Source organism: Triplophysa dalaica, chromosome 18, assembly GCF_015846415.1.
Source record: "Triplophysa dalaica isolate WHDGS20190420 chromosome 18, ASM1584641v1, whole genome shotgun sequence".
Taxonomy (NCBI): Eukaryota; Metazoa; Chordata; class Actinopteri; order Cypriniformes; family Nemacheilidae; genus Triplophysa; species Triplophysa dalaica.
The window spans coordinates 6,573,810-6,599,553 of NC_079559.1; the positions used below are offsets into that span (position 1 = coordinate 6,573,810).

The following is a 25,744-nucleotide window of genomic DNA, read 5'->3' on the forward strand; positions in this document are numbered from 1 at the left end:
ATTATTTTGGTGTTATTGGGACACCCAAAATGACCTTTACACTAAACTGAAAAAGGCAGTTGGTGCTATTTTGCTATTTTACATGACACAAACATGCAAAAATAATTAAAACACATGGCAAAAAATGATTGAAAAATACACAAATACAGCACCTTAACTAATTATTATTATTAATAATATTATTATTATTGTTGTTATAAGTACACTTACGTACCACGCACGCACGTGCACACACACACACTGATGGTTACAAGAACTTTGTTTCACATGTGAGTGAGGGCTGCTTAGATCTTTCAGCAAACACAACATATAAAATGGATAGTTATTAGATGAGGAGCCTGACATCAAACTTATCAAGTTATTGTTTAAGGCGGGACACTTAATGTAGGCTACTGTTCAATTTTGAGATGGTATATTTTGCTTTCATATCTTCTCTTGCTCTCATTGGAAGGAATAGCCAAAAAAATGTGTTTGTTTTAAGCTTTCTATACCCTCGTCTGTTTGCTTCTATAGATTTCTTCTAAACTAACCAAATCAAGCTGCATATATTTCTAACTATTTGAACATAACATTTCAATGGGAAATAGCCTATCTCTTAATGTAATGTAAATATTAATAACTGTTGATATGCTGGTATTCACCTCCACACCAAAACAAACGCTACTGGAAAGGAGGGAGGGCTTCACTTCTCTGCCTCATGTGCCAAACCTGCTATACACAGCTTGCGCGTGCCCGCTATGCGCGGCTGCGCACTTGCTTGGAGACGCGGATGGGAGAAAGGGATCGGAACTCTCAGCATCTCCTGCCCTGACCTGATATTTTCTATTTGTTTGACAGGGAAAGCTGTGCGCAAACGCGTGCACACACATATTTATTTATTTTTAAATATCCCAGAAAAAAGGGCACTTTCTCTTGAGGAAGAAAAAGGGCCTGGGCTCAAGACCCCAAAGCCCCCCGTCTGCACAAGCCTTCGTTGGCACCCAGAAACTTTTTTAACATATTCATATGTGATGGTGACAGCCAGGGTGAGTCAATGAGAGGTTAGATCTAGAAGTGCTCTTACTTCAAGATATACTCACATAAAAACAACAGAAGATAGGAGGGACATGATGTAACCCGCGGGACTCTCCCTTATGAAAAGTGGAGAGATTATAGTAAATAGGTTAGTGGAGCAGCGGAAACGCACGGAAACTGAGAGAACGCTTTGTCACTTGCTCCTGCTCGAGCACTCTGCTTAATTTCCTCCTAATCTCTCTCATGCTTTATCTTTTTTTAGACTTCACCCCTTTATATTAGATCACGATTTGTCTATACTCTTTAACCGTGTTGTTTTGTGTTCCTCCTCACTTATAATCCAGAATTATGTTATTACGTCCCATTTTCTGTTTATGTACTCTCTCTGTCTTTGTTTGGTCTAGTTTAAAGCTGTCTTCCGTGCATAAAATAGAGTTTTCTGTCTTTTACAAAGCACAGGGAAGAGCAGCCTTTGTTGCGCATGTTTGACCAGGGTTGTCATAACAGACGTCCCCAGAAGTAAATATATGAGCATTTGCAACATTTCCGCTACAGGACCAACTAGCTTCCTCTTATTATTATATTTCTATTTGGATTTCTCTTCCTGTTTCAAAGCCTGTTCCTTTACAGCTCTTCAGATTTTTGCAAAAATGAGTCTGTTTTGCAACAAAAGAAGCCCCCTCCCTTCTATTTTCATAACTCTATCACAAGCGCGCACACACGCACATCACTGACCTCCTGACCGTCTTCCTTATATAACACATATAACAACAGTCTTCAGAATCAGAGTTTAGACTTTGGGGGTGGGCACACAAGACTGTCAATGAAGGCCTGTATATATTAAACAATGCTGAAAAAAACATCACAAGGAAGGATTTTCATAGCATTGTGATCTAATGGCAAATGGATTTCAGGACCGGTGATGAGGTTATGGAAGAATATAGTAGCAATCGGCGCTACACTCCTCTGTGTTTGGCAGTCGATAAAATGTTGTTTTTTCACAGGGGATTATTGTAAAATCCTGCTCTCATCTCCATAATCCCCCACCACTCCTCTTCGTTATCTCTTAATCTGCTGCCTCCTCTTCTCTTTCTGACTCCAGATAATCCCTCTCTTTCTCTCTGCGAGGGTGTAATCCAGTTTTACTCTGTCCATCCTCGCTTCCCTCCTCCATTCTCTCTCTCTTTCATGTTCTGTTCTTCTCGAGTAAGCTGCGCACAGGGGCCTGAAATCCCTGACGTCAATATCATTATATAAAGTAAATGCTATAAGAACTCTTAAAAATAAGGGTGGCAAAAAGATAATTTTAACAGCAATGCTATAGAAGAGCTTTTCTGGTTCATCAAAGAACCATTTTTCTACTCCAAAAGAAAGTTTTACATGTTCTGACATTTATTTTTATGAGTGAAAGTGCTGGAATTAACTGTAATGACGGTTTATTCAAGACTAGTGCTCACATGAGCTTTTGGACATTTTAAAATTTCCTTTACATACTGTTGCTCATGGTTTCCATGGTCAGCCGCTCCCCAGATGGTCAGAATCGAGTCGTCTGGACATTTTGTTTGGTACAGATAAACACATAAAGACATGAGTCTGTGTTGACTCATCTCTAATTATCGAGAATATTACAAAGAGACGATTATCTTCTCGCCATGAAGGATGGCCATTTTCATACTTTTCTTGAGTGTCTCAATTAAAACGAATGGAGGCAGACATAATTATCTTAATTTTGTGATTGTCCCTTAGGGCATATTCAATAAAAAATGTCTCGGAATGCTTACACTTATTTGGAAAAAATGGGTGTTGTGGATTAAAATTCTGGCCTAACAGATATTACTCATTCAAGTTAACAAAAGCTGTCTGAAATAATTTTGTGCTGACTGACAGACGCAGATGTCATCTGCAGCAGATACTTAATATGTCAGTAGCTTAGTAATCATTTTAAAGCAACACAGTCAGGTTAAGCAGGAAATTAACTTAAATGACATAAAGATACAGGACAAATCATGGATCATGCAGAATGTTTTTGAGTCAGAGCAAAAATTAAAGAACGCGTTTCCCTAGATTGCGTGCATAATGGAAGATGACTTTTGTGTTCCTCCGTCTCCGTTGTCATGGCAACCAGTTGCATTGCTTGCCAGGACCATCCTCAATGAATCCCGTCTACTGAAGGTCAGGTATCTTACTCATCCTTTCATTCACCATCTCACTCATTTCTTCCTCTATAATGGTGCTACATTTACTCTCTCTTCCTGCAGGTTTACATCTAACTTCCTCAACCTGTTGTCTATAGCTGTCATGACAGCCGGGTGATATGAGTTATCATGTCCTATCTGATATACAAGAGCAATTTAATTGCTTTTGTTTCGGGACACAGGTCCTGTAAATGCGACATGGGCTGGAATAACATCTCTGAAATTCCCCGTGTAATCAAAAGGTCTGCTCTCAGATGCATTAAAGGAATATATCAGAGCTTGTTTACCCAGAGGCACGCCCACGAAATGAAGTTTATCTTCGCTTCTGAACAATACCGACCGAACAAAGGTCAAATAAAATAACCTCCCAAACAGAATGCCGGCTCAAACACACCCTGTATGCCATCTTAAAGAGAAAAATTGTCAAATGCAATGAAATTGTAAAGACATTTAAAAACAAATTATCTTTTTTAAGTGTTATAAGACATCGGTTCATTCTGAATTATTAAAGGTAAAGTGAATTATACATTTTCTCTGTAGGTGGAACACTTGTGATTTGTCGCATACCAAAGTTTAAATCCAAACTAACAAGCCAAACGTGTTTTAGCATCTCATTGAAACTGTAACTGATGCGACAGTTTAACAATCCCGATAGGTTGCCACACAGGCCTTGGTAAACATGGCAATACATTTGAATTGTGTATTATTAATCGACATGACATTCATTGTCCGCCATGGCTGTCCTAATTTTAAGAATGACACGCAATAACAAACAAACATACAAACATACGTCACGCCAGCTCTCACTTAACTACCCATAGGCCTACTTTCAATGACAATTCGATGCTGGACAGAAGCATTCGTCTGCATGCACATTAATCTGTTAAACTGGTTTGTTATTGTCTTTACACGTGGTTCAGATTGCTTTAAATGAGAAATCTTTAAAATCGTTTAAAATTTGAAATGAAAATACAGCAGAAGTCTTTTGGAAAGTATGCAAAAACAGCATGCTGTATGATTACTGCAGCATTACATAATAAAGTGGAAATCCAGGCAGAGTTGACTGGAAAAGGAAAAATCATTTAAAAGAAGATTGTTTAAAGTAAGAATTAACCTTCCATCCCTGCCAAAGTTCCTCCTTTCCTCCTGTTGTTCACGGTGGCCTATTTCCACTATCTCTCTCTTTCCCTTGATGCCTAAAGGCAGCGTGGGACACACAGTCTATCTCTTTATGTCTCACTCTCTTTTCATCCCTTATCACAAAGCAATAAACTTCCTCCATTTATACCGTCATTTATTTTCCTCTATTCTCTTCCTCCTCAGAAACTGGTAATTACATTTCGGTCCTTTTCGCTGGTCACGCGCTTGTCATTTTCTCGCACAATGATCGTTCACCCCTCATCCACTCATCTGTCATTATTTAGTTGAAAAGATGAATACACATAGGCCTAATAATCCTCTTAGGTAAGGTGAATAGATAAAGGTTGCAGTCACGTAATTGTGTTTGCGGGTTTTTCGGGGGCTTGGGCTTTTAAATCATGGAGTTTCAATCATTTTAATATTATTTACAATTTAATAGTTGTTTGGGTGAGCAGGGAACATTACACTGGAAGAATACTGTCAACTCTCTTAGAAAAACACAGCTAGAGAGAAGAGCATGGAAAGCAAAGAAATATAAAACACATACTATGGCGGCAAAAAAAAGATCATCATCTAAAAATGTGAAATCATCTTCAATCTTTTAAGCCATGAAATGATCATTTTTGTTTCCGTTTGATTGAAGATTGGGGAATTAGAGACCTCTTGCGGTGACTTTATGAACAGCATATTCTGGCTTACATAACAGACGCTTATCCATTCTTGCATACTCAGCTCCGAAACTAAGCTTTGTAGCCATCATTAGCATTCATCTACCACTCCAGGCTTTTCTATTAAACATTATAAGAAACTTTAAGCAATTTAAAGCTACATTTTAACCAGCCTATGAAAAAGAATAAAGACTTCGAGATGAATTCAAAGTGTGCTTACTCCATCAAATTCTCTGTCAATTTTAGCAGTCCAAAAAAATTAAATAATAACAAATCACATCCATTATCAATCTATGTCAATTTTTCTGGCCAGTACTTCTGTTTCCATTGAAGAAGAACAGCAAGGCAGGCAGTAAATTGGGGACTGAGCTCATAAAAAAAGGTTTACATCAACAAGCAAAAATCTGTGAGTGGTTAACCATGCCAGGAATAAAAACGAAGAGGGAAAACTTCATGTTTTTTCCCTTCCCGTCTGGAAAGTGGAGTTTTGGTACGTGGTGGCTGGAAAGATTAGCCAGGCTGAGCACTTCACAGGCACGACAGAGAAAGAGAGAGATGGAGGTCTAGGAAAATGTGGAAGGTGGCTATGACCTACTTATGGAGAAAAGGAAAACAAACCGGGGGAACCACAGGTCCATACACTTGTATTTGAGACTGCATTTATGCACAAATGCAAGTTCACACAACCCTAGATGCAAGGACATAGAAAGAGATGGAAAAGAAGGAGATGGGCTGACAAACATCAAACTTGGGCTGACAAACATAAGTGTCACATCGTGGAAGTGGGTCAGAATATCCCATTTACTCCTGACAATTATCTACATGAGCGATTCAAGGCCGACAGCTGAAGGATCTATTCCATTTTCCACTGCAGTGGTCGCTCCAAGGCAGCTGTGTCATTTTCAAACGTAACCAATTGATTAACACACATTCGCTAGATCAAAGCATAACAACAGTTCACAGTTAATGTACCTATACTCAGGGGTGCCGCCAGAAATTCTGGGCCCTATGGAAACCAAAATTTCTGGGCCCCCTACATTTTTTACAGATAAAATTTAACCCAATAAACATGCCCTGTATACTTAAAAAAAGATACTTAGCACATTGCATAGTTAAAATGTCTAAAGATGAGTACAAAGCCTACAAAAACAAGAATTTTTTTTAGAAATATGTACTTGTTTACATAAAAGGGAGAACATTTATTATCTCAATTGCAATTGCAAGCACAAGAGAACATTATGTATTGACATATACTTAACATGAACAAGCTTTAGCTGGGTCAAACTGCTCATTCAGGAAACATCAGCTACAGTAGAGACACGTTTTATTCAATTTTATATTATATTTTTCTGGGGCATTTTATTCATATTAAGAACGTCAAGTTTGACAGTATCGATCTTAGCAGCCGCACTGTCACTTCACAGAACACACGACACGGCAAACTAATTTTGTAATTTTTGAAGCGTGTAGATTACTTTTTGTTTTGCGAAGTTATCATCATGTGGCGAACACAGTAGATAAGACGTGTTTAGAGGCTTCAATCTTCGCGAAGTTTCGCGCTCAGGCTCACCTTGTTCGGCTGAGACGGGGACGGGGGGTGGGGGACGTGGGTGTGCAGCAGCCGCTGAATCTGTGTCTACGAGACATGATAACCCGTCCCGGAGACAGCAGAGATGTTATTATTGTTGGATGTAAATCATAATTCAGTAATTATTTTACTAAGCTCGCTAGATAAAAGCAGGTCATGTAGCAACAAAAATAAGTTTTGGAATACAGGAATATGGCAAGCTACCTTTCTTTTTGAAAAACTGTGTGACATACTGTCGACTTTGGCGTTCTCTGTCTTCTCTTGACTTCTTTTCTTTCCGTTTTTGTTTCCCTGACTTTTGATGTGACGTGTCTGCGTGTGTCACTGTCTGCGGCAAGTCCAATAAGCAAGAAACGCTACACTAGCGAGCGCAGGTGGAATGAACCATTGTGAGAGTGAGCAGGGAGGGTTGTGACCGAAACAGTAAATACATTATTTGTTTTTTAAATATTAAATCTATGGTCAAAACGGACAAAATACACATTTAGTGCACGAGGGGCCCTAGCATATTTAATCTATGTATTAAAAAAAGAGAAAAGAAATAGGAAAATAAAAAGGGGGTCTGCTCTTCTGGGCCCTAAATCAGGCTGGGCCCTTAGAATCGTCCTAACCTTCCACCCCTTTACGGCGCCCATGCCTATACTACATCAGCTCCAGCAGCTGAAACATTTCTTACAAATAATTCAGACGGTGATGTTTAATTAGGTGTGGAAACATTAGCTTATAGAGATCCTGTGCCAAAAGGGGTTAGAATTAGACAGTTGACAAGGCATTTGTTTGTCTCTGGAGCGATGTAAGTGTAATGCAAATGTGAAATCAATGTTGGAAATAAAGCACATAGCCTAAAGACTTTTGCTCAGATTTTGCCCAGATTTTCAGTCTGGACTGAAAAAGACTTTCAGTTTTTCTTTCAAACATTCAAAAAGTCTGCAAGTGCGTGATGTCTAGTTTTTAAAAAATCTGTTTAGATTTTACATTTAGCAGACACTTTTATCCAAAGACGTGTGGTGTATTCAAGCCTTCTCGGACAATGGTTGAACAGCAGATTGTATTTTTTTTCGCTACTGAACATAACACTGAGGTAACCATGAAAGTGGAAAGATTGCATAAGGCATATGGACTACTTTTACTTTCATTTATATAAGAGACCAGCTCAGACATTATGATAGATCTGAAAGACTTCCTTGCTTCACATAGGCTTAAAACAACAAAAGGGGGAATAAATAATGACATATGAATTTTTGGGTGAATAAGCCCTTTTTGTGCTATAGCTTTGCCGAAGGGACAGATCTATGGAGATGGTTATGGCTCTCATATGTATGAAATTTCCATGGAGAGCCTTGTGCAAAGAAAGCATGTTCAAGCACAGTAAACCTGGAGATTTTATAACAGCTCAACAAAGCAGGCTCTGTATTTGTACTCAGAAAAGCCTTGGGGTTGCGGACTGTCTTGTGATCACAACCTGTGATTGTTAACACGTCTTAGCTGAAAAATATCTTACAGCTCTGATGGAACACAGAAAACAGAACAAAACAGTTCTGTACACAACAACATATCGTAATTCGTGAATAACAGTGGGTGTAATATGATAAGAATTATGCTGATTATTAAACCCCAAAAAGAATTACAATAAACAAATGGTTACAAAACACACACATAGGGTTACGTGCAGATCCACACTTAGCATGACTTCAATTAAAGTCACGCTTTTATCAAATAAATAATACAAAGTTGTTCATTTCACTTTGTTTAAAATAACTATTGCTCATTATATACTCCTCACACACCCTTGATGCAAAAAAAGTATGCAGATCAAAAATCTGTACGTACATATTATATAACGATGCATGTCAATCACAATGTTACACACAATGCATGACGATCATGTTTTCACACATCAGGTAGAACCTGATTATGCTGTTCTGGTTTTTTATGTAACTAGCAGAGCAGAGAATTCAGGAGATGCCTGACCTGGATCTGGCAGAATCTCCTGTGTCAGATAGAAAAGAAGGATAAAGTAACCCCGATTGACACCTTAACTACATCTAAGATTAAACCTTTTGGCTCCGGTTTCTGTTGTGACAGAGTCTTAATAATTAATTAAGGGTTACATTTCATAATACCTTAGATTAAACGCAGACCAGAAACTGACAAGCTTGAAAAGTTGTACGCGCATTGTTCTGAACGTGCTTGTGTGTGTTTTCAATAGCGCAATTTCAAAAAGCTGTCTTGAATAGATACTTTTCAAATGGTTGAAGAGTGCTTTTTTGGAAAGGGTCATACATCATTTCAATCCATTCTCTTTCTATTGACCCTTGACCTATGTATCCATGACAACACATAGGCATACTTTAACACAAAGTGCGAGTCCTGCAGTTTTCCACGTTAATCACTCTCAATCTGTTTTCGAAAAAAAAAGACTTTAAAATGCGTCTTTCAGAGGCTATACAACCTTTCTTCACATTTCTATGCACTCTCTCTGACTCTCTAAACAACGAATGTGAGACGATCATAGATTAGGAAGAAAATTAAACACTTCCACTTCTCTTGTCGAGCTAAAAATGCACTGAATTTCTATACATTCAATTAACAGTTCAGTGTTTCTTTAATGACTATAAGCGTACACTTGAGAAAGTCCCACTTCAGGTGCTCTGTGTTTTGGTGGCCGACTCGATTTCTTTTGATTACAGATTATTGTACTCAGACAGCTCTGAATTAGATTAATTACTCTTGGGGCCGTGTTTCCTGGTAATATGAACGTGGTGTTCTCTACTGTCTAACTCAATGATCTATATGAAGTAACACGGTTTTCGAATCAACATGTGCCTGAACGATAGCTGCTGATTGGCCACTGTTGTTATAGCAACATTGTCATTTAGAAAACTAGAACTAGTCCATAATTACTTCTATTTTATAATTATGAACTATTATGCATATTAGCTTTATGTCTGCAGTCCCATGCCAAAGTCTGAGGCCACCACCAGCTTTCATGTTGTTTAAATGGCCATCCATCATTTTTTAGTCACACTAAATACTTTATTCCTTTGCCTAGAAGCTGTTTTCCTGATTTTTTTATTTCTGTTTTTTGCTTTATACAATTTTCTAGACTTGTCTGGTTGTACAGTAATTTTATATTATCATTCTATCATTAATTAAACATCATTGCTGAAATGTTATGATGGCTTTTGCACAGTACTGTATATAAATTGTGTATAAATTATGTGCTATTTGGCCTGGAAAGATAAAAGATTTTGAAAATATAACCATTGAACCTTTTGTGATAGCGTTACAAAACTCTCAACTATTGGCTATTAAGCATAAAATAAGAGCAATTATCAATATAAAAAAACGAAAATATAAAACTACAGTTCTGTCCAACAAATATCTACTGGAATTAATACGATTACAAAATGCCAGCTGTGACAGCTCAAGCAAGAAAGTAGACAAAAACGTTATTTCCAATGACATGGTCCAAATCAGCACAAAATATATTTTAAGATGTGGTAAAAATTTTGTGGTGGAATAGTTCTGCCAAAGATATGATAGAAATGAAAAGTGTGAAAGGTGTTTAAGAGAGTTTTTTGTCTAAAACAACAAAAAGTCACAAGACCAAAAGTAGGCTACAGTAGTTGCAGAAACACTAAATTGTGTTGTGATGTCTAAAAGAAAAATGTAAAGAATCACACACACTTGTATGAAGACACCCTGCCCTATTGAGACATTTCCTTGAAACGCAGCCACTGGATTGGATTTTCTGGATAACACTGCCCCCGTGTGGATTTCATTAACAACTACACCAACGCCGCACGGTTTCTCTTGTCAATCATAAAATACTGATTAAAAATATCCATCAAGCTTATCCAAGAAATATACCTAGCACCTTCGTCTAATGTGTAATACCAAGTATGTTTGGATAATAAACCAAATTAATTTGACCTGCATGTTTTTGCCATGACACCGTGAATACACCGGACGCGACACCACAAAATACATTAGAAACGCATTAGAACCCATTCAATTGTTTTATTTTGTTCACACTGGATGCGGCGCGGCGCGTCAAACCCATTCGGAACAAGCAGGTTGTGTCGCGTCCGGTGTAGACACGGTGTTAGAGTAACTTTTGTGGTTTCTTAAACTTAAGTGTGTGTTTTGTACCTTTAACACCTAAACAACATCTGCACAAGGATTTATTCTACTGACCTTCTCATGGATACTCCTGAGACACGGAGAGCTTGTTAAAATTCCACTTCCAAGCCAAATCCCGATGAGTTTATGAATTCATCTGGCACTCAATGTGGTGGATATAAATATTCATAAGCCTTGAGGGCTGGAAATAAAATGGGGAAGTTGAGGTTCAGATTCATTATGAGATTTCTGGCATTTCTACAAATAAATTACAACGAATCAGTAATCATGCTGGTTATGTTACTTGCACACCACAAATTACTCTGCGGTGTAATAAAAGGGAGAACGTGATGGTATAAAGAATCATGTGTGGATGTGTACCAATCACAGTTCTTGGCTTTTATTTAAATGCATATGAACCGATGCTAACCGACTCGAGGAGCACATACTGTAATCAAATATGAACTTTAATCTTGAGAAATACAGAAGAAAAATGCAATCCAAACCAATTCTATTGATACATTTAAAGGGACAGGTCACCCAAAAATAATGCTCATATGTCATATTTTACGTACCCTTATGTCTTTACAAACCTTTTCTGTCTTCTGTAAAAGCAAACAACAGGAGAAATTTCAGTCGGTTCCTCTTACAAAGTTGTGTAAAGACTTCCTACCAGTGTGTGGTTTCTAAAATAACACTCCATAGAAGGTAAACCTATATGGATGTAAACCGACCACACATTACTCTCTTAATCATTTTTAAAGGTCTCGTAAATTTCAAAGAGGAAAAATATATCAAATGTCACGTGATATGAGAAATAAAACGAGAACGCTCAGGTAGGTTCTTGATGGTTTATTAGAACAGGAAATGATAAAACAGAGCACAGTTTCCATGCTCAATGACAACCAGAATGGAGGACAATGAATTCTCAAATGCAAAAATATGTGGGTGTAGGTATACGTGTGCATTTGTGCTGTTGATTTGAAAAGCATGCATGTGACTGTCTGATTGCTGGAGAACATTAGGGCACACAGTAGCATGTCGTGTAGAAATACACACTACCTCTGTGGACTGGGACCGGGGCTCTGTTCATGCAGATAGTTCACTTAAATTACATTTAAGCACTGAAATAATTATGTACACAGAAGGGGACACGTCTTGTCATTTAATGACAATGGACCCAGTAACACGAACAGCCTCCGGAGTAATACAGATTAGAAGTCCATCACGGTAAAAGTGAATTTTTTCTTCCTTTCTTTCAGAAGAAACGTCTCCTGTTCGATCTTTGAGCACAGGCTTCGCACAGGCTTCGCACAGTTCACGATTCAGGATCAAACACTGATATTCAGATCACAGTCGCAGCAAAATCATCATATAATTTAAAAAATCCACACGCCAGAGAGCGAATTAAATCGTTACCACAAAAACAAAACAAACAAATATAAAAATGAAGATATCAGCAATGGATAATATATTCTCTACAACTTTACAAAAATGCAGACTCTAGTTGTGCTTGTCGGATGTTGCAGAGTGAAAGCGTGTCATGTCATTTCTAAACAAACCATTTCTTTCGCATCCTCTCATTTAGGGTGGCCCATTAGTTCTGACAGTTTTTTGTCTGGGGGATATAAGAATCTCAGAGCTTTTAAAGACAAGGCAGAAAACAGAAAAGCAGCCTTTCTGACATTGTGAGCCTGCAGCTGCAGCACATGTCATCATCGTTCACAGAAAGCATTTTAATTGGAAGATGGAGAATAGGCAGATTTATGAAACGCGCAAGATATGTTCTGTCCAACCGAAACGAAAGCTGAGTTTTTACGACCGGCTCCATTTATGAGAATTACGACGCAGGAAAACGGTGAAACAAGTCGTGTATATTTTCTTTTCACATTTTATAGAGCAAGAGCGCAAATTAAGTCCATTTCACAGCCTCTTTTTTTACTTCTTTGGGTGCATATTTACACACGTTAAACCACTTTGGTTTGGTGTTTGTTCGTGGGGGTCAAGATTGGCCTGGGAAATAATACAATAAGCAAAGCTGTCTTAAGTTAAAAAAAAAAGATGGCATGTCTGATACTTTTTTGCCTGGGGTGTTACTGCCCACATCTAATGTATTTGCCTTCTAAAATCAGGCTTTAAAGAACTGAAAGCAAGTGGGTTACTACGTTTCTGCACGTCCACATCTCTCATGATTATCTTTAGGCCTTATTAGGCCAAGACTTGGTGTAATCATGCATGTTCAGCTTAATGGTGCAGCGGAGTGAGAAAGCCCCTGAGATGGGCACAAGCATGCATGGCTGGGCAGATATTTTTACCAGGTAGTGGGGCTCAAAGGATCTATGGATTCAAGTGTTGCAAGCTTTTAGATTGTGGACGAATGTCTAAAAACAACAGTGTGAACATTGTTACACATTTAGTTTTTGCTTAGAAGTCACCCATGCATTTGCACTTAAACCTATAAATTATACACTTCATTAATCTCCATCCTCTTCCGCTTCAGCGCTTTCATCCATTTGTATTAAAGTAACAACACGCTCTCTATCAACACCACAGCAGACTTTTCTTTTGGTGCATGTTTTCAAACAGAGATTTATCTTTCGTTTGGAATTTCATTTTGTTGATTGCGAGCTTTATCGTGAAACATTAGTTGCTTCTGACACGTCAAAACCCACCCGGGCATTGAGCGCCACAACATGCTTTTTACACATACACGACTGCCCTCTAGTGGAGGCACTGGTGTAACGCTGGGTAAATTATGGGCAGCCCTCGGATAGAAAACAGATAACTTCGTTCACTGAAAGGTAAATTAATCAAATAGTTCACGGTTTCTTTCATGCCTCCCGTGGGGTTTACAACCCTGAAACAAACAAACACCAATCCAAAGAGGGCCAGAGGAAAGCGAACAACGGTTGAAGTGGGCACAGGGCCACGAGGAGCTCTGTGGGTTTGATTTTTTTGCTCTCCATCTAAATGTAACATTGTATTCATCTGCCCCGTGATTCTGTGTGGTTTCTGAGGGCCGGCAGTGAATGGGGACCTGGAGGGGCCCGATCTGTCTGGCATCTCATTGACATTCTCCTAGGCCGAGGCCACGACTCTTAACGGCTATTTGTTGTTGGGATGGTCTCCTCTGGCTGGGCCGGACAAAGAGTCCTAGTGTCGCAGATACACTCTGAATGCAGCTCCCTAGCGGCCCGACTCGGCCCGGACAACCATGCTCACATTCTAGTCAATGGACTGCAGAGAGAGGTAAATCAAGCGAAAGAAAGAGATAGAAAGAGGGGAAAGTGTTTTCGTGCTTCGTTCTAATCAACTTCAATTCACGTGTATGTATATTAAAAAAATATATCTTAGGAAACATAGTTTAAAATGCAATAATAATAGACACTTCCAATCAATAGTTTGGAAACGCTCATTCTCTATTTAGATTTGTAACCTATTAGAATAATAGTAAAGTTTTCAAAACTATGGAGTAGGACAATTGTAATTTATATTGTGTCTAAATGTTGTTGTTTTATAAATTAATCAAAATTATGTTATACTTTATCACCTTCGCAAGAGCTCAACTCTAGAAGTTGTATTTAGCGCTCTTATTGGCTGCATTTAATCATTATTTGGTCTTAATCATTCATTCCAATCTTTTTAAATAAAACTCTGATATATTTTTTGTCTACAAAAGCATACCTTGAGATTAAAAGATCATTAGAAACATTTCAGTCAAGCGTTTCCAAACTTTTGATTGGTACTGCATATCACGAGAGACAGAGAGAGAGAGATTTATATGTTTTCCTATGCTTTGCTCCGGTCAACTTCTCTTGTAAGTGTATGTATAAAACAAAACAAAACACACCAAAAACCTTCTTCGTTTTGGAAACTATATATAATATAATATATATAAAAACAAAATAAATGGGTCCACCCAAGCATATTTTCCTGTACACAATAAAATTATTTTCCACAGTGCTTCGCTGCTCTGTGCTGTTAGGGCTGGTCCGCAAAGCATGGCCTGATTCATCCACGACTTTGGCTAACACTGTTCTTCACCCACTCACATCTGATATAACAGCACACAGGTCTTTAGATAAATTCACATGGCAGTTGTCTTGATTGCTTCCTGACACTTAATACAGGGTTAGGGGACATCAGAATCATTTATGAAACTCCAGTGTCGGGCAACCGTGTGGCTGTTTGTGTTCCCATTAACACAATCTTTTCTGGCTACACACCCAGTTTTGGCGTGACGGTTGCCTGTTTTTCACATCGGATCACAGATCACATCCATTGAATGGTTCACAGGGCGTGAGGTTACACAGAAAGACAATCCGTGACTACATCTGTTTGGTAAACAGTCCACGAAGCCGTTTGCGAGAATATGATTATGTTGCATTTCGTCTCCCACCGCCAAAGCAATCCTTCTATTTGATTGGACAGGGCGTGATAGAAGCCGCTAATGTGCTAACACGCTAAGTAGCGTCGTGCCACAAGCTGGGTGAGCAGCCATGAGGACCACAGCTTCAACACCATCAACCATTAACACGCTTGTTTTCTCTCTCATGTAATAGCTAGCTGATTTGTCACATCTTCAGAGCTCAGCCACTCATAGGAGATTATAGAGACACTGGATGGCAGTGAGTAAGGACAGGTAGGGCAGAATTACAAAAGGAGAGTCTTATCTGAGTCTGTCTTGGGGGGTGATACAATTCTGAAGGCAGTGATTATGCCCAGACTCACTGTCCGTTAGGGTTACGTTCACTTATGAGACCCCGCTGGGTATGGTGGGCCGGTCGCACTAACGCAGCATTAGTGCGGGGCTGAATTGGATAAGGGTGGTGGTTGGAGGGAGTGGCGTTGTTGCTATTAAAATTTAACCCGTCGCGGGACCAACGCAATGGTTCGCCGTATTCCATCTGCGTGGTCGGAGCCGACACCACCCTCATACGATCGGGGGAGTCCTGAGGGGTCGCTGGATAGCTGTACTCACCCGCAGAGTTTCGGGTTGTCGGGGCAGACCCTCGTCCACCCTGTTCCCTATGACTGGGTGGGTGGGAGAGGATGAGATAACGCTGACGCTCCGAATGAGGGCCCACATCACCGGAGCCCTCTTGCCGCCCACCCTGCAGGTATTTGGAGCTCAGGTATATGACTGCAGAGTTAGCGGGGCAGGGAGTCCCAGTCTGCGTGAGGAACGTATGGTTCTGGTCCCAATCACAGTCTGTGAGGTGAACATTCGGAGTAGGACGTTTTTGCTGTAGTGGAGTCTGCTCGGGTGTAGGAAGTCCAGGGTCCATGTCTCCAGACGTCGGCCAGCCATTGGTGAACATGTTTTCCACTTGAGAGCGAGGGCGATCGCCACTGATTCGTGTCACGCTGATCACAGAACCGCTCCGGCCGTGTCCCAGCATGCTCTGCTCTTTTTCACTCTTGCGTCGATTCCCCAAGCCAGCACCGCCTCCCCTGGATCGCTGCCGGTGCTTGAGGCTCATCAACCAACACACCATCAGACCCGACAGCGCCGCCCCGGTGGAAAACGCGGAAACTGCAGACACCACCAGAAGGTTTACAGACACCAAGCCATCTGGTTCCTCAATGAAACTCTCCTGCTGAGGACCTAATCACACACAGAAAAGAAAAACAGTGAGAACATTCATAACAAACAAAATGAGATTACCTTGAGGTTTCTTTTTCACTTCTCTACAAAGAAATGTAGATCAAAGAAGGAAAATATCAAACTAATTGCACTCATTACCTAATGTGGATGGAGATTTTAACAGCTGTAATAACCGTCATCCAGATTCAAAGCATCTATCATCCATTATGTGTTTTGGAACATTAACTTTCAAAAATGTCTAGCAGTGAATAATTGTGATAAACCCTGAAGGTTTTGAGTCGTATTTACCAATTAAAAAGTGCCCTGGGTGTCTGTGCGCTGGTGATAGACACACAAACAAAGTAAAGAGAAATGAGAGCAATGGATACCATTCACTTTAAAATGACAAGCCTTGAGTTCTTTGAAGAACGCTTATGAATTATTGATGATGAGAAAACATGCCTGAATAAAAACCGCAATAGATCAATTGGGAAAATATCAGGAGGCCTTTTCGCCTGCGGAGTACAAGCTCCAGGGCCTGTTATCGATAAATCTGGACTGAATCTATATTTCAAGTAAAATGGTGAAATAGAGCACAGAAGCTACCCCTCCATAAATTCAGTTCAACAGAGACTGCAGGTGAGCCCAATTAACGTTTGCTTAACTTTAAAGGGTTAGTTCACTCCAAAACGAAAATTCTGTCACCGTTTACTCACCTCAGGTTGTTTCAAACCTATATACATTTATTTGTTCTGTTAAGCACAAAGGAAGATATTTGTAAGAATTTAAGCCATTTAAGCCTGTTGACCCAAAGTGAGATATTTTGAAGAAGGAAAACAATAGTTCTGGGGCACCTTTGACTGCCATTTAATTGTTCCTACTATGACAGTCTATGATGTCAGAGAATTGAAAATTGCTAACATTCTTACAAATTTTACTCTGTGTTCATCTTCTCGTCTAATTTATACAGGTATGAAGTAACACGAGGCCGAGTAAATGATGACAGAATTTTAATTTTTGGGTGAAATATCAATAAAGATTTACAGAGATGCAAAAGTAATATAATATATTTGCTGGAGGTTTGGGAAGAAAACCACAAGCATATCAAAACAGCCTGTAGTATCATCACCCATGATTTTCTACCTGCCAGTTATTAGAATGAAGATTCTGGGGAGCCTTTGATTGGATAGCAATCCGCAATGTGCAAGATGAGTCCTCAATATAAAGCCACAAACAAATTTAGAGACCATAACAAATTTTCAGTTAATTAGTATTTCTAAATGTATTGTGGCCATTTCAGTCCAGTATCTGTTAAATTTCTACAGAACCAACCCTAAGGAATCATCCAACATCCATGTGAAGACTAACAGCATGACAAGACACATGAAAACTGCGAGTTTATCACATAAAATATATTTTGTAAGTAATGAAACAAAAACGATAATTTTACCAAAACCCATACCTATAAAAAGTAAAGTTACAAAAGCTGAAAATAATTTTGAAATAGTCCTTTTTCTGTGGCTGTTATTGGTCGCATCAATATATTTCTGGATCACCCAGTGGAATGAGGTGGGTCGCACAGGCACTTGCTTGTGGCGCGATTGACACCAAAAAGGTTTGGTCCAATAAATGACCAGTAATGACCTTTTCCACAAGTCTAAGGTATAGTGGTATTGCAATTAAACATAAATTATTGATAAAATGACAAGGTGTGTATTTCCCCCATATTTCCATTTTAAAATATTTCTGTGGGTCTTGAGATGGACACTTGTCTAGGTGGATCCTAAAATGGAAGTTTGGGAACCCTTGAAGTAGCACACAAGACATTTTATGGACAAAATAAAATTATTTTAATATTGCCAGATTTCTTTCTACAGTCAGAGAAGTGAGAACCACAAAATAACTTCAATTATAGATTAAATGTCCTTGGAACAAACTAATTAAATTGTCTGAAAAGCATCACAATGGAGACACATGAAAATAAACAGCCGTAATTAGCACTCACAGTCGCTTGTTTAAACGCACAAATAAAATGAGGACACAATCAATAAAAATGCCGCAATGACAATTAGCTCATAATAGTTTCCTCAGTGTGGGTGTTTGTCTGTATTTTGAATTAAAAGCTGTATCTGTCAGCGGAGTACAGATTTCATTCATCGAGACAGACAGACCACATTACCAAGCTGACACCTAAGATCCATCAATCTGTTCATGTGAATGCATTTATTATCCTTCTGTCCTTACAACTTTGTTTTATTCCTTCAAAGCTTATCTCCACCCTTTCTCATGTTGTGTTTATCTGTTTCTGCCCGGCTACCGGTAGCTGCCAGATTGAATTCAATTCAAAAACAGAGGATTTCCTGATTTGTTTTTGGTGAGGGCAGGGGGGTGCGGTATATTTATCAACTCCCAGACAGATACCAGGTGTGTGTACATTTTCCCATTGTGCTAATTGCTGTATGAAGGGTGGCAAACTATTTGTTTTTGTTTTGATCATCTTTATGATTTATATTTCAGCTGCTGACGGCGGGATGCGGATGGGTGTCTGTTTGAAGTTGTGTAAACGTTGTTGGCATGTGGCGGTTGACTTCACGAACCACTGACTAAAACAGCTCTTGTTTACTGTCTCACAGCCCACTTGGCATTCATGCGGTCCCTGTCAGACACAGGGGAGCAGGGGTACCGGGGTCTGGGAGGATGTGGTGAATTGGGTGGGATGATGGGATGTAGTTGTATAGACTGTGTTTGTTCATGTGTTTACATGCAGGATAAGGCAAAGAGGTGAAAGATAATGAAATGTTTGATTGCTTGAAGACTAAATTGCTCTGAATTTTTTAAACAAACTCTGAAGGGTGGCTCAAATGTGCAGCCTTCTGAAATTGCTTCTACTCGGGTCAAAGGTCATGATGAACTCACTGGGGGATCAAAGCTCAGAAAAAACTAGAGTGATATTCAAACAGGATTAGTTTTCCAAATTGTTTGAGATATAGTTATTAATAGGAGGTCTGGGAATGTACATGAATTGTGCGGGATTAGATTTTCAATATAGGAGTGCCTAAAGAAATAATAAACAAGATTATATCAGTCTATTATATTGTCGCTGTTCTTACCAAAACTTTGCATTTCCATATTTTGTGATTTTTTTATCATAAATCATTATTAGTCACCCTTTATGTTTGTGACTTCGACAACACAGTGTGTTATCATTAAAAAAAACATTTCAATTTCCTGACAAACAGCGTATTTGGACATTCAAGGCTTCAGAAGGATAACGACAATATATAAATTACATAAGTATAAAACCAAAACAAAATTAAACAAAATATCTGACAAAATATTGTTTATATACATATATATAGATGTGTATATACATGTACATAAAACTAAATAAAAAATATAAATTATAAACTGAAATACGTGTAAGTTGAGGCACTACATTTTCAACTGGAAATAAATAAAAAGCAATCTTAAACTAAGACTAAAATAAAAGTTAAATTTAGCATTATAAAAAAATAAACTGAAAATACAATTATAATAATTATATTATTTATGTGAAGATGCATAAATAAGTAAAGTAATGAAAGTAATGTGCTCTGTATGTGTGATAAAAATACAACATTTTATAGAATAAAAGATTAAAATAAAATAAAAATGTCTACTTTTGTTAATGCATTTGAATATTTAATGAAATGTTTATTGCTATTAAACCTTAAGTAGCTTTAGTTCCAGTACACCATAAACGTGAAAACGAACAAGGAAAAGTTGTGAAGAGAGAGAAGTATTTAATTCAGACAGATAAAAAAAATCTAGATTACCTTCAATCCCCAGGGAAAACTGGAGGACTAAATAGGGCTTTAGTTTGTAAGAAGCATTTCGACCTACATCAAACACTCACAGTGCTGTATGTGCGAGATGTTTCGATCCCTGGCACAGCCCTGATGGTGCCTCGAAAAATATTACCCAGACCACAGCGGCCTTTCTCCATAGTGAAAGAGATGCATTAAAAAAAAAAAATCTCTCTTTCTTCTCTCTCTCGCCTGCAATGTGTTTATCACAAAAAAAGATATGGTGCGTGTACGCGATGAATAGATCCGTGCCATTATAGATGTTGCCTTTGTAGCCACTTAGCTTTGTCGTGACGGCTTAAGGAAACAAAACAAATAGATGGGAGTGGATGTGGGGGCACCAGGCCTTTCTTTTTCTCATTCCCGATGGTGTGACAGAATCCCTCTTTCCCCATTTACTTATTAAAAGCTTAATGGAAGGCAGCCGGACTTCCAGCCTGAAGAACAACGAGCTCGTCCTGAGATGGAAGCTCCAATTACGGGTGAACAATAGTGGTGGATCGGTCTAGTTAGAATTGGTCTTGCAAGGCAATGGGCCAAGTGCTAAAAGACCCAGAGCCCAGGGACTAACTGCCTTGCTTTTAGCTTTTATTCCATAGACCTATTCACTAGTAGATCCTTCGGTTTGATGTTGGTTGCTTATCTATCTATCCGTCTATCTATGTGAACATCCTCCCTGGCTCGTTCCTTGTTCCTCCACCCCTCCCCTTTCTCTTACTCCGCCACGTTCTTTCATCTTCTGCTGGCTGTCTGTCTCTAGGGATGCACCCTTATTCTTTAGTTCCCTATATCACTCTTCTGCACTCCTCCTTGCTCGCTCTCTCTCCTCTTTCAACCTGTAAGCGGAGACGCGGCTAATGAAATGCTAGCAGGGCCCTCGCAGAGATCTCGTCATTAAAAACCTCAGGTGGAATATGGATTTTCTTATTTCCAACCTTCCCAGGGTTTATTAATTAACCGACCTTCTTTCTCAGGGCGAAAAGCGGTTGAGCACACAAACGTGTGTGTGTTGCAAGCAGGTTCTTATCTGCTGTGAAGAGATGCTGGCTTATGTAACTCATGCAACTCGTTATTCTTGCAGTAGTTTCTGCATTGCATTAGATTGAGCTGCTGTGTGTGTGTGTGTGTTAACACGAGGCTCACATGGTGTGTGTGTAATGGCTTATGGTTCACTGGCTTTACTCATTATCTTTTCTCTTTCTGTCTGTCCCGGGTTCTCTTGGCTTCACTCTAACTCTCTTTCTCTCTCTTTCTCTCTCTTTCTCTCTCGCTCACACACACACACACACACGCAGACCTTTTCAGTTCTCATTCTTTCCTTCTCTGGAGAAAGACTCCAGGCTATTCTGTGTCTCTCTCTTTAGCGATCGACTCTTCATTCTTCTCTTGCTGTGCCTAAATCTTAGTTTTTCTGCTTTGTGGTAACACCAGAGGCGTAAGTTGGTTTTAGTGTACTGGTATGCAAGTGACCCTCCAAGATTTTCTAACTAGCTTTAAGCAAACCTTTCACCCAATTTTTATTCACCCTCACAAAAGATGATATTTTGGTAACCAAACAACATTGGCCAACATTGACATTTAGTCTTTTATCCAAAGCGACTTACAAAGTTGTGTGAACCCAGTACCATTGAGAATTTTCTCAAAACATCTACTAGTGTGATCTACACAAAAATAAAGTCGTACAGGTTCTAAACAACAATCATTTTTATTTTTGAATGAACTATCTCTTTCACCAACATCATTCAAAAGATCAGACTGATTGATCCACATTATTTGATAAACATCATAACTATGTACTAAATGGTTTCCGATACTTGTCAAGGAAACAGTTCTCCCAAAAATAAAAAAAATCTGTCTTCATGTACTCAACCTCGAGTTGTTCCAAATCTGTATAAATGTACATACAAATGTATAAATTGCTTTATAAATGTCTTTGTTCTGATGAACACAGAGAAAGATATTTGGAAAAATGCTTGTAACCAAACAGTTCTTGGCCACCATTGACTAGTAGGAAAAATTACAATGGTAGTCATAGATGCCTCAGAACTCTTTGCTTTCCTATATTCTTCAAAATATCTTCTTTTGTGTTCAACAGAACAAAGACATTTATAAAGCAATTTTCCTACTACAGTTGTCAATGGGGGCCAAGAAATGTTTGGTTATCATCATTCTTCCAAATATCTTTCTCCGTGTTCGCCAAAACAAAGAAACAACTTAAGGCTGAATAAATGAAGACATTTTTGGGTGGACATGTTCCTTTAATTCACCAAAACAGAATTACCCAGCACTACCGTAACTTAACAAGTACAGCATGATGTTATACATTCAGAGAAAATGGATACATCAAGCATTTTAAGTAATTTTAGATTAAAGCCAAATGTATAAATGTAAATATAACCAGTATAGTTACGCTGGTCTGAGCTTGTCTTTTCACCAAGTTTTAATGAAAGCCCCTTAGACAAAATCTGCTATTTTTTTAACCGTCTGGTTCTAGACGGGGTGTTTACAAAAAGATAGTGGCAAAGACATTTACGGCGTCTTAGCTTACATTTAAAAGCCGAACTCCCGGATCAATATACAGCCTTCTGGTTTACAGACAGCTGCATGTGTTCTCAATCAGCGTTTCTATAATTTTCAATAAAGAGCGAGCTGCTCGTGGCCTATATCATTCCAATAAGGTGAAAGGCTTCCTGGCACTGGTTCAGGGTTTCTAATTCCAACATAATTGTGCAGCTATAATCCACAACGCTTGACGATGATTAACATGAAACTAAATAGAAGGTACTGTTTAAAATAATGAGGGCTGTTGAGACGAGGCCGGACACGGATATGAGCCTCCCCACAGGAGTCGGCGTTAAAAGGGAAACGGCTGACTGCCGCAGCACTGTTCCCTATTGTTGCGTGCTCACCTTTTCCACATTCTGCAGACGCCGCCTAGTCAGCCACAATAAATTGCAGTCAATTAGCGCATGCTTTTTCTCAATCGTAGCAACTGTTGCCGACAGATCCTAATGAGGATGCAGATAAGAGCCCGTTCAGCTGTGTTTAATTATCAAACAAGTATGCAGGATCATGGAAGTGCGTCAATGCACAAACTGCATCACAATGCGACAGACATGGCCATACAGCAACAGGAAGTTAGCTGGTAAATTGATAGCCTCGATTTAGGAGCGAAACAAGAGAACTCTCAAATGAAATCATTAAGAAATATTCCACAGCGGGTAATAAATTCAGAAAGCGACACTGCGCCATTAGTTGAGCCAATTGAAATCTGCATGCAGCGCAATCTCCAAACCTCTATTTAAAGTTAATCTTTCCAGCATGCTTGAGACGTAAATTTCGCCCGTCATTGTGTTCTGCAAAGAGCAGTATATTACCGCAGCTGAAAACACTTGGTTATTGTATTAAGTTAACACTCTGGTTCTAACAGTTGTGCACTCTGTCGAACTGAGATATTAAGTTTGCCGGTTTGGGCTGACTGGGACATCTGGATTTTCTTTCTCCACATTATCTGAATTATACATTTATTTGTATCAATCACTCCAGTCTGCAGTGGCCATTCACGACTGTTCAAATGTTGAAGGTCATTGGCAGATTTTCTTCATTATGAAGTACAACTAATTCATTTAAAAAACGTTTAAAACACATTTGAATTTTGTAATGACAGATATTTATATGTCATTTGCTGTGTAATGTGTTAAAAGCAATTAATATGTTGGCACAATACCTCCACATAACTAATTTAGAACATACATCTTTAAGATTGTGAAAAGCATCAGTCAAGTGACCCTAAACGTATGAACACAGGCAATTTTTTGTAAACCTATTTAAGTCATATATAGTTTTGCTTAAGCAGCCTGCAGTCTGTTTATGTTCACACACACACACCTGTCTGAACTATCACTTTCACACAGTCACCATGATCTGTAGCGGAGATTCTTCATGCCCTGTCAACACGCCTGGCAACCACCACAGCAACATCCTCAACAGCACAACACGCGTTGGCTGTGCTCCAGGCTTCAGTGGCAGCTGCTGTTGTCCTTCCACCCTTCCCAGTCTCTCACTGACAGGCCAACGAGGGTGAGATGCACATTACCTTACATTTCTCACACATATAGTATATTCATGCTAATTTCACTCTTGAGTAGACTAGAAATGATGGGAGGAAGAGGATGGTCCGGGATTAGGGAAATATTGGATTTGTGTTGACCATGTGTGTGTCTACATGACTCAAGCCTCATCGTAACGTGCAAATATTCATTTCTACTTCAATGCATAATACTGCAACAACTCGTGTAGAAAAAAGCTCTAAGATTACGTTTATATTCAGCAATACCACTCATTGGTTAACTTTCACTTTTTTTGTTTATGGCACACACAGCTCTCATATTTTATATACAGCACTTTAGTCATACAGTATATTTCACTTTATATACACTTACCTAAAGGATTATTAGGAACACCATACTAATACTGTGTTTGACCCCCTTTCGCCTTCACAACTGCCTTAATTCTACGCGGCATTGATTCAACAAGGTGCTGAAAGCATTCTTTAGAAATGTTGGCCCATATTGATAGGATAGCATCTTGCAGTTGATGGAGATTTGTGGGATGCATCACATCCCAAAGATGCTCTATTGGGTTGAGATCTGGTGACTGTGGGGGCCTTATAAGTACAGTGAACTCATTGTCATGTTCAAGAAACCAATTTGAAATGATTCGAGCTTTGTGACATGGTGCATTATCCTGCTGGAAGTAGCCATCAGAGGATGGGTACATGGTGGTCATAAAGGGATGGACATGGTCAGAAACAATGCTCAGGTAGGCCGTCGCATTTAAACGATGCCCAATTGGCACTAAGGGGCCTAAAGTGTGCCAAGACAACATCCCCACATCATTTCACCACAACTATAATTGCATTAATGAGAAATTGAACAGGTGTTCCTAATAATCCTTTAGGTGAGCGTATATACACTACAGCATTCTTTTACTGTAGGTACAGCTTTGTCAAATTTATTTTAAACATAGTTTACTACATATAAGAGTACATTTAACTTTATTGTATTGTAAAGATTACAAGAACAAGAAGGGTCAATAAAATGCTGTTACCATCTAATCAGAAGTGCACATTACCATACATATATATAAATATAAATGCGTCCAGGCAATAATGGGGTCATTTATACATAAATCCTTTAAATTGAAGCTTGTAAAAAAGTATTTTTTACACCAATAATTACTGCCGTCTGCTGTGCTGCACATAAAACTTTGACTTTGACCTGACTCCCTGTTTCTTGTCTATCATTCCTTCAACCCCCACACACATTGTTTTTCATTTATGGCCACACTGAAGCGTTCTCAAAGTTCTCCGCATGGATGATCTGTGGGACAGCCTTCGGTATGGCTCACTCTGCAAGAAAGACCTTCGGAGGCATGTGAAATATGTGTGAGTTTACATACATGTCCGTGTTTCCCTGTGAAAAGACTGAACTAATGACTTGGACATGAAGGTCATGCAGTGTTGAACTTCAGGAGAAACTGAACTGCCCCTGTGGGAGTGTTTGTAGGGTCCAGAGGGCAAG

The 25,744-nt window shown here is 39.0% G+C and overlaps 1 protein-coding gene across 1 annotated transcript in view; it reads right to left on the reverse strand.

Moving 5' to 3' along the window:
- Positions 1–11,567: 11,567 nt before the first annotated feature.
- The window catches only part of sema6bb (sema domain, transmembrane domain (TM), and cytoplasmic domain, (semaphorin) 6Bb), a 104,112-nt gene continuing 89,935 nt past the window's right edge, over positions 11,568–25,744 (reverse strand). The window contains 1 exon segment of the mRNA XM_056729603.1: positions 11,568–16,338. Coding sequence (XP_056585581.1) covers positions 15,458–16,338 — 881 coding nt within the window. The 3' untranslated portion in view covers positions 11,568–15,457.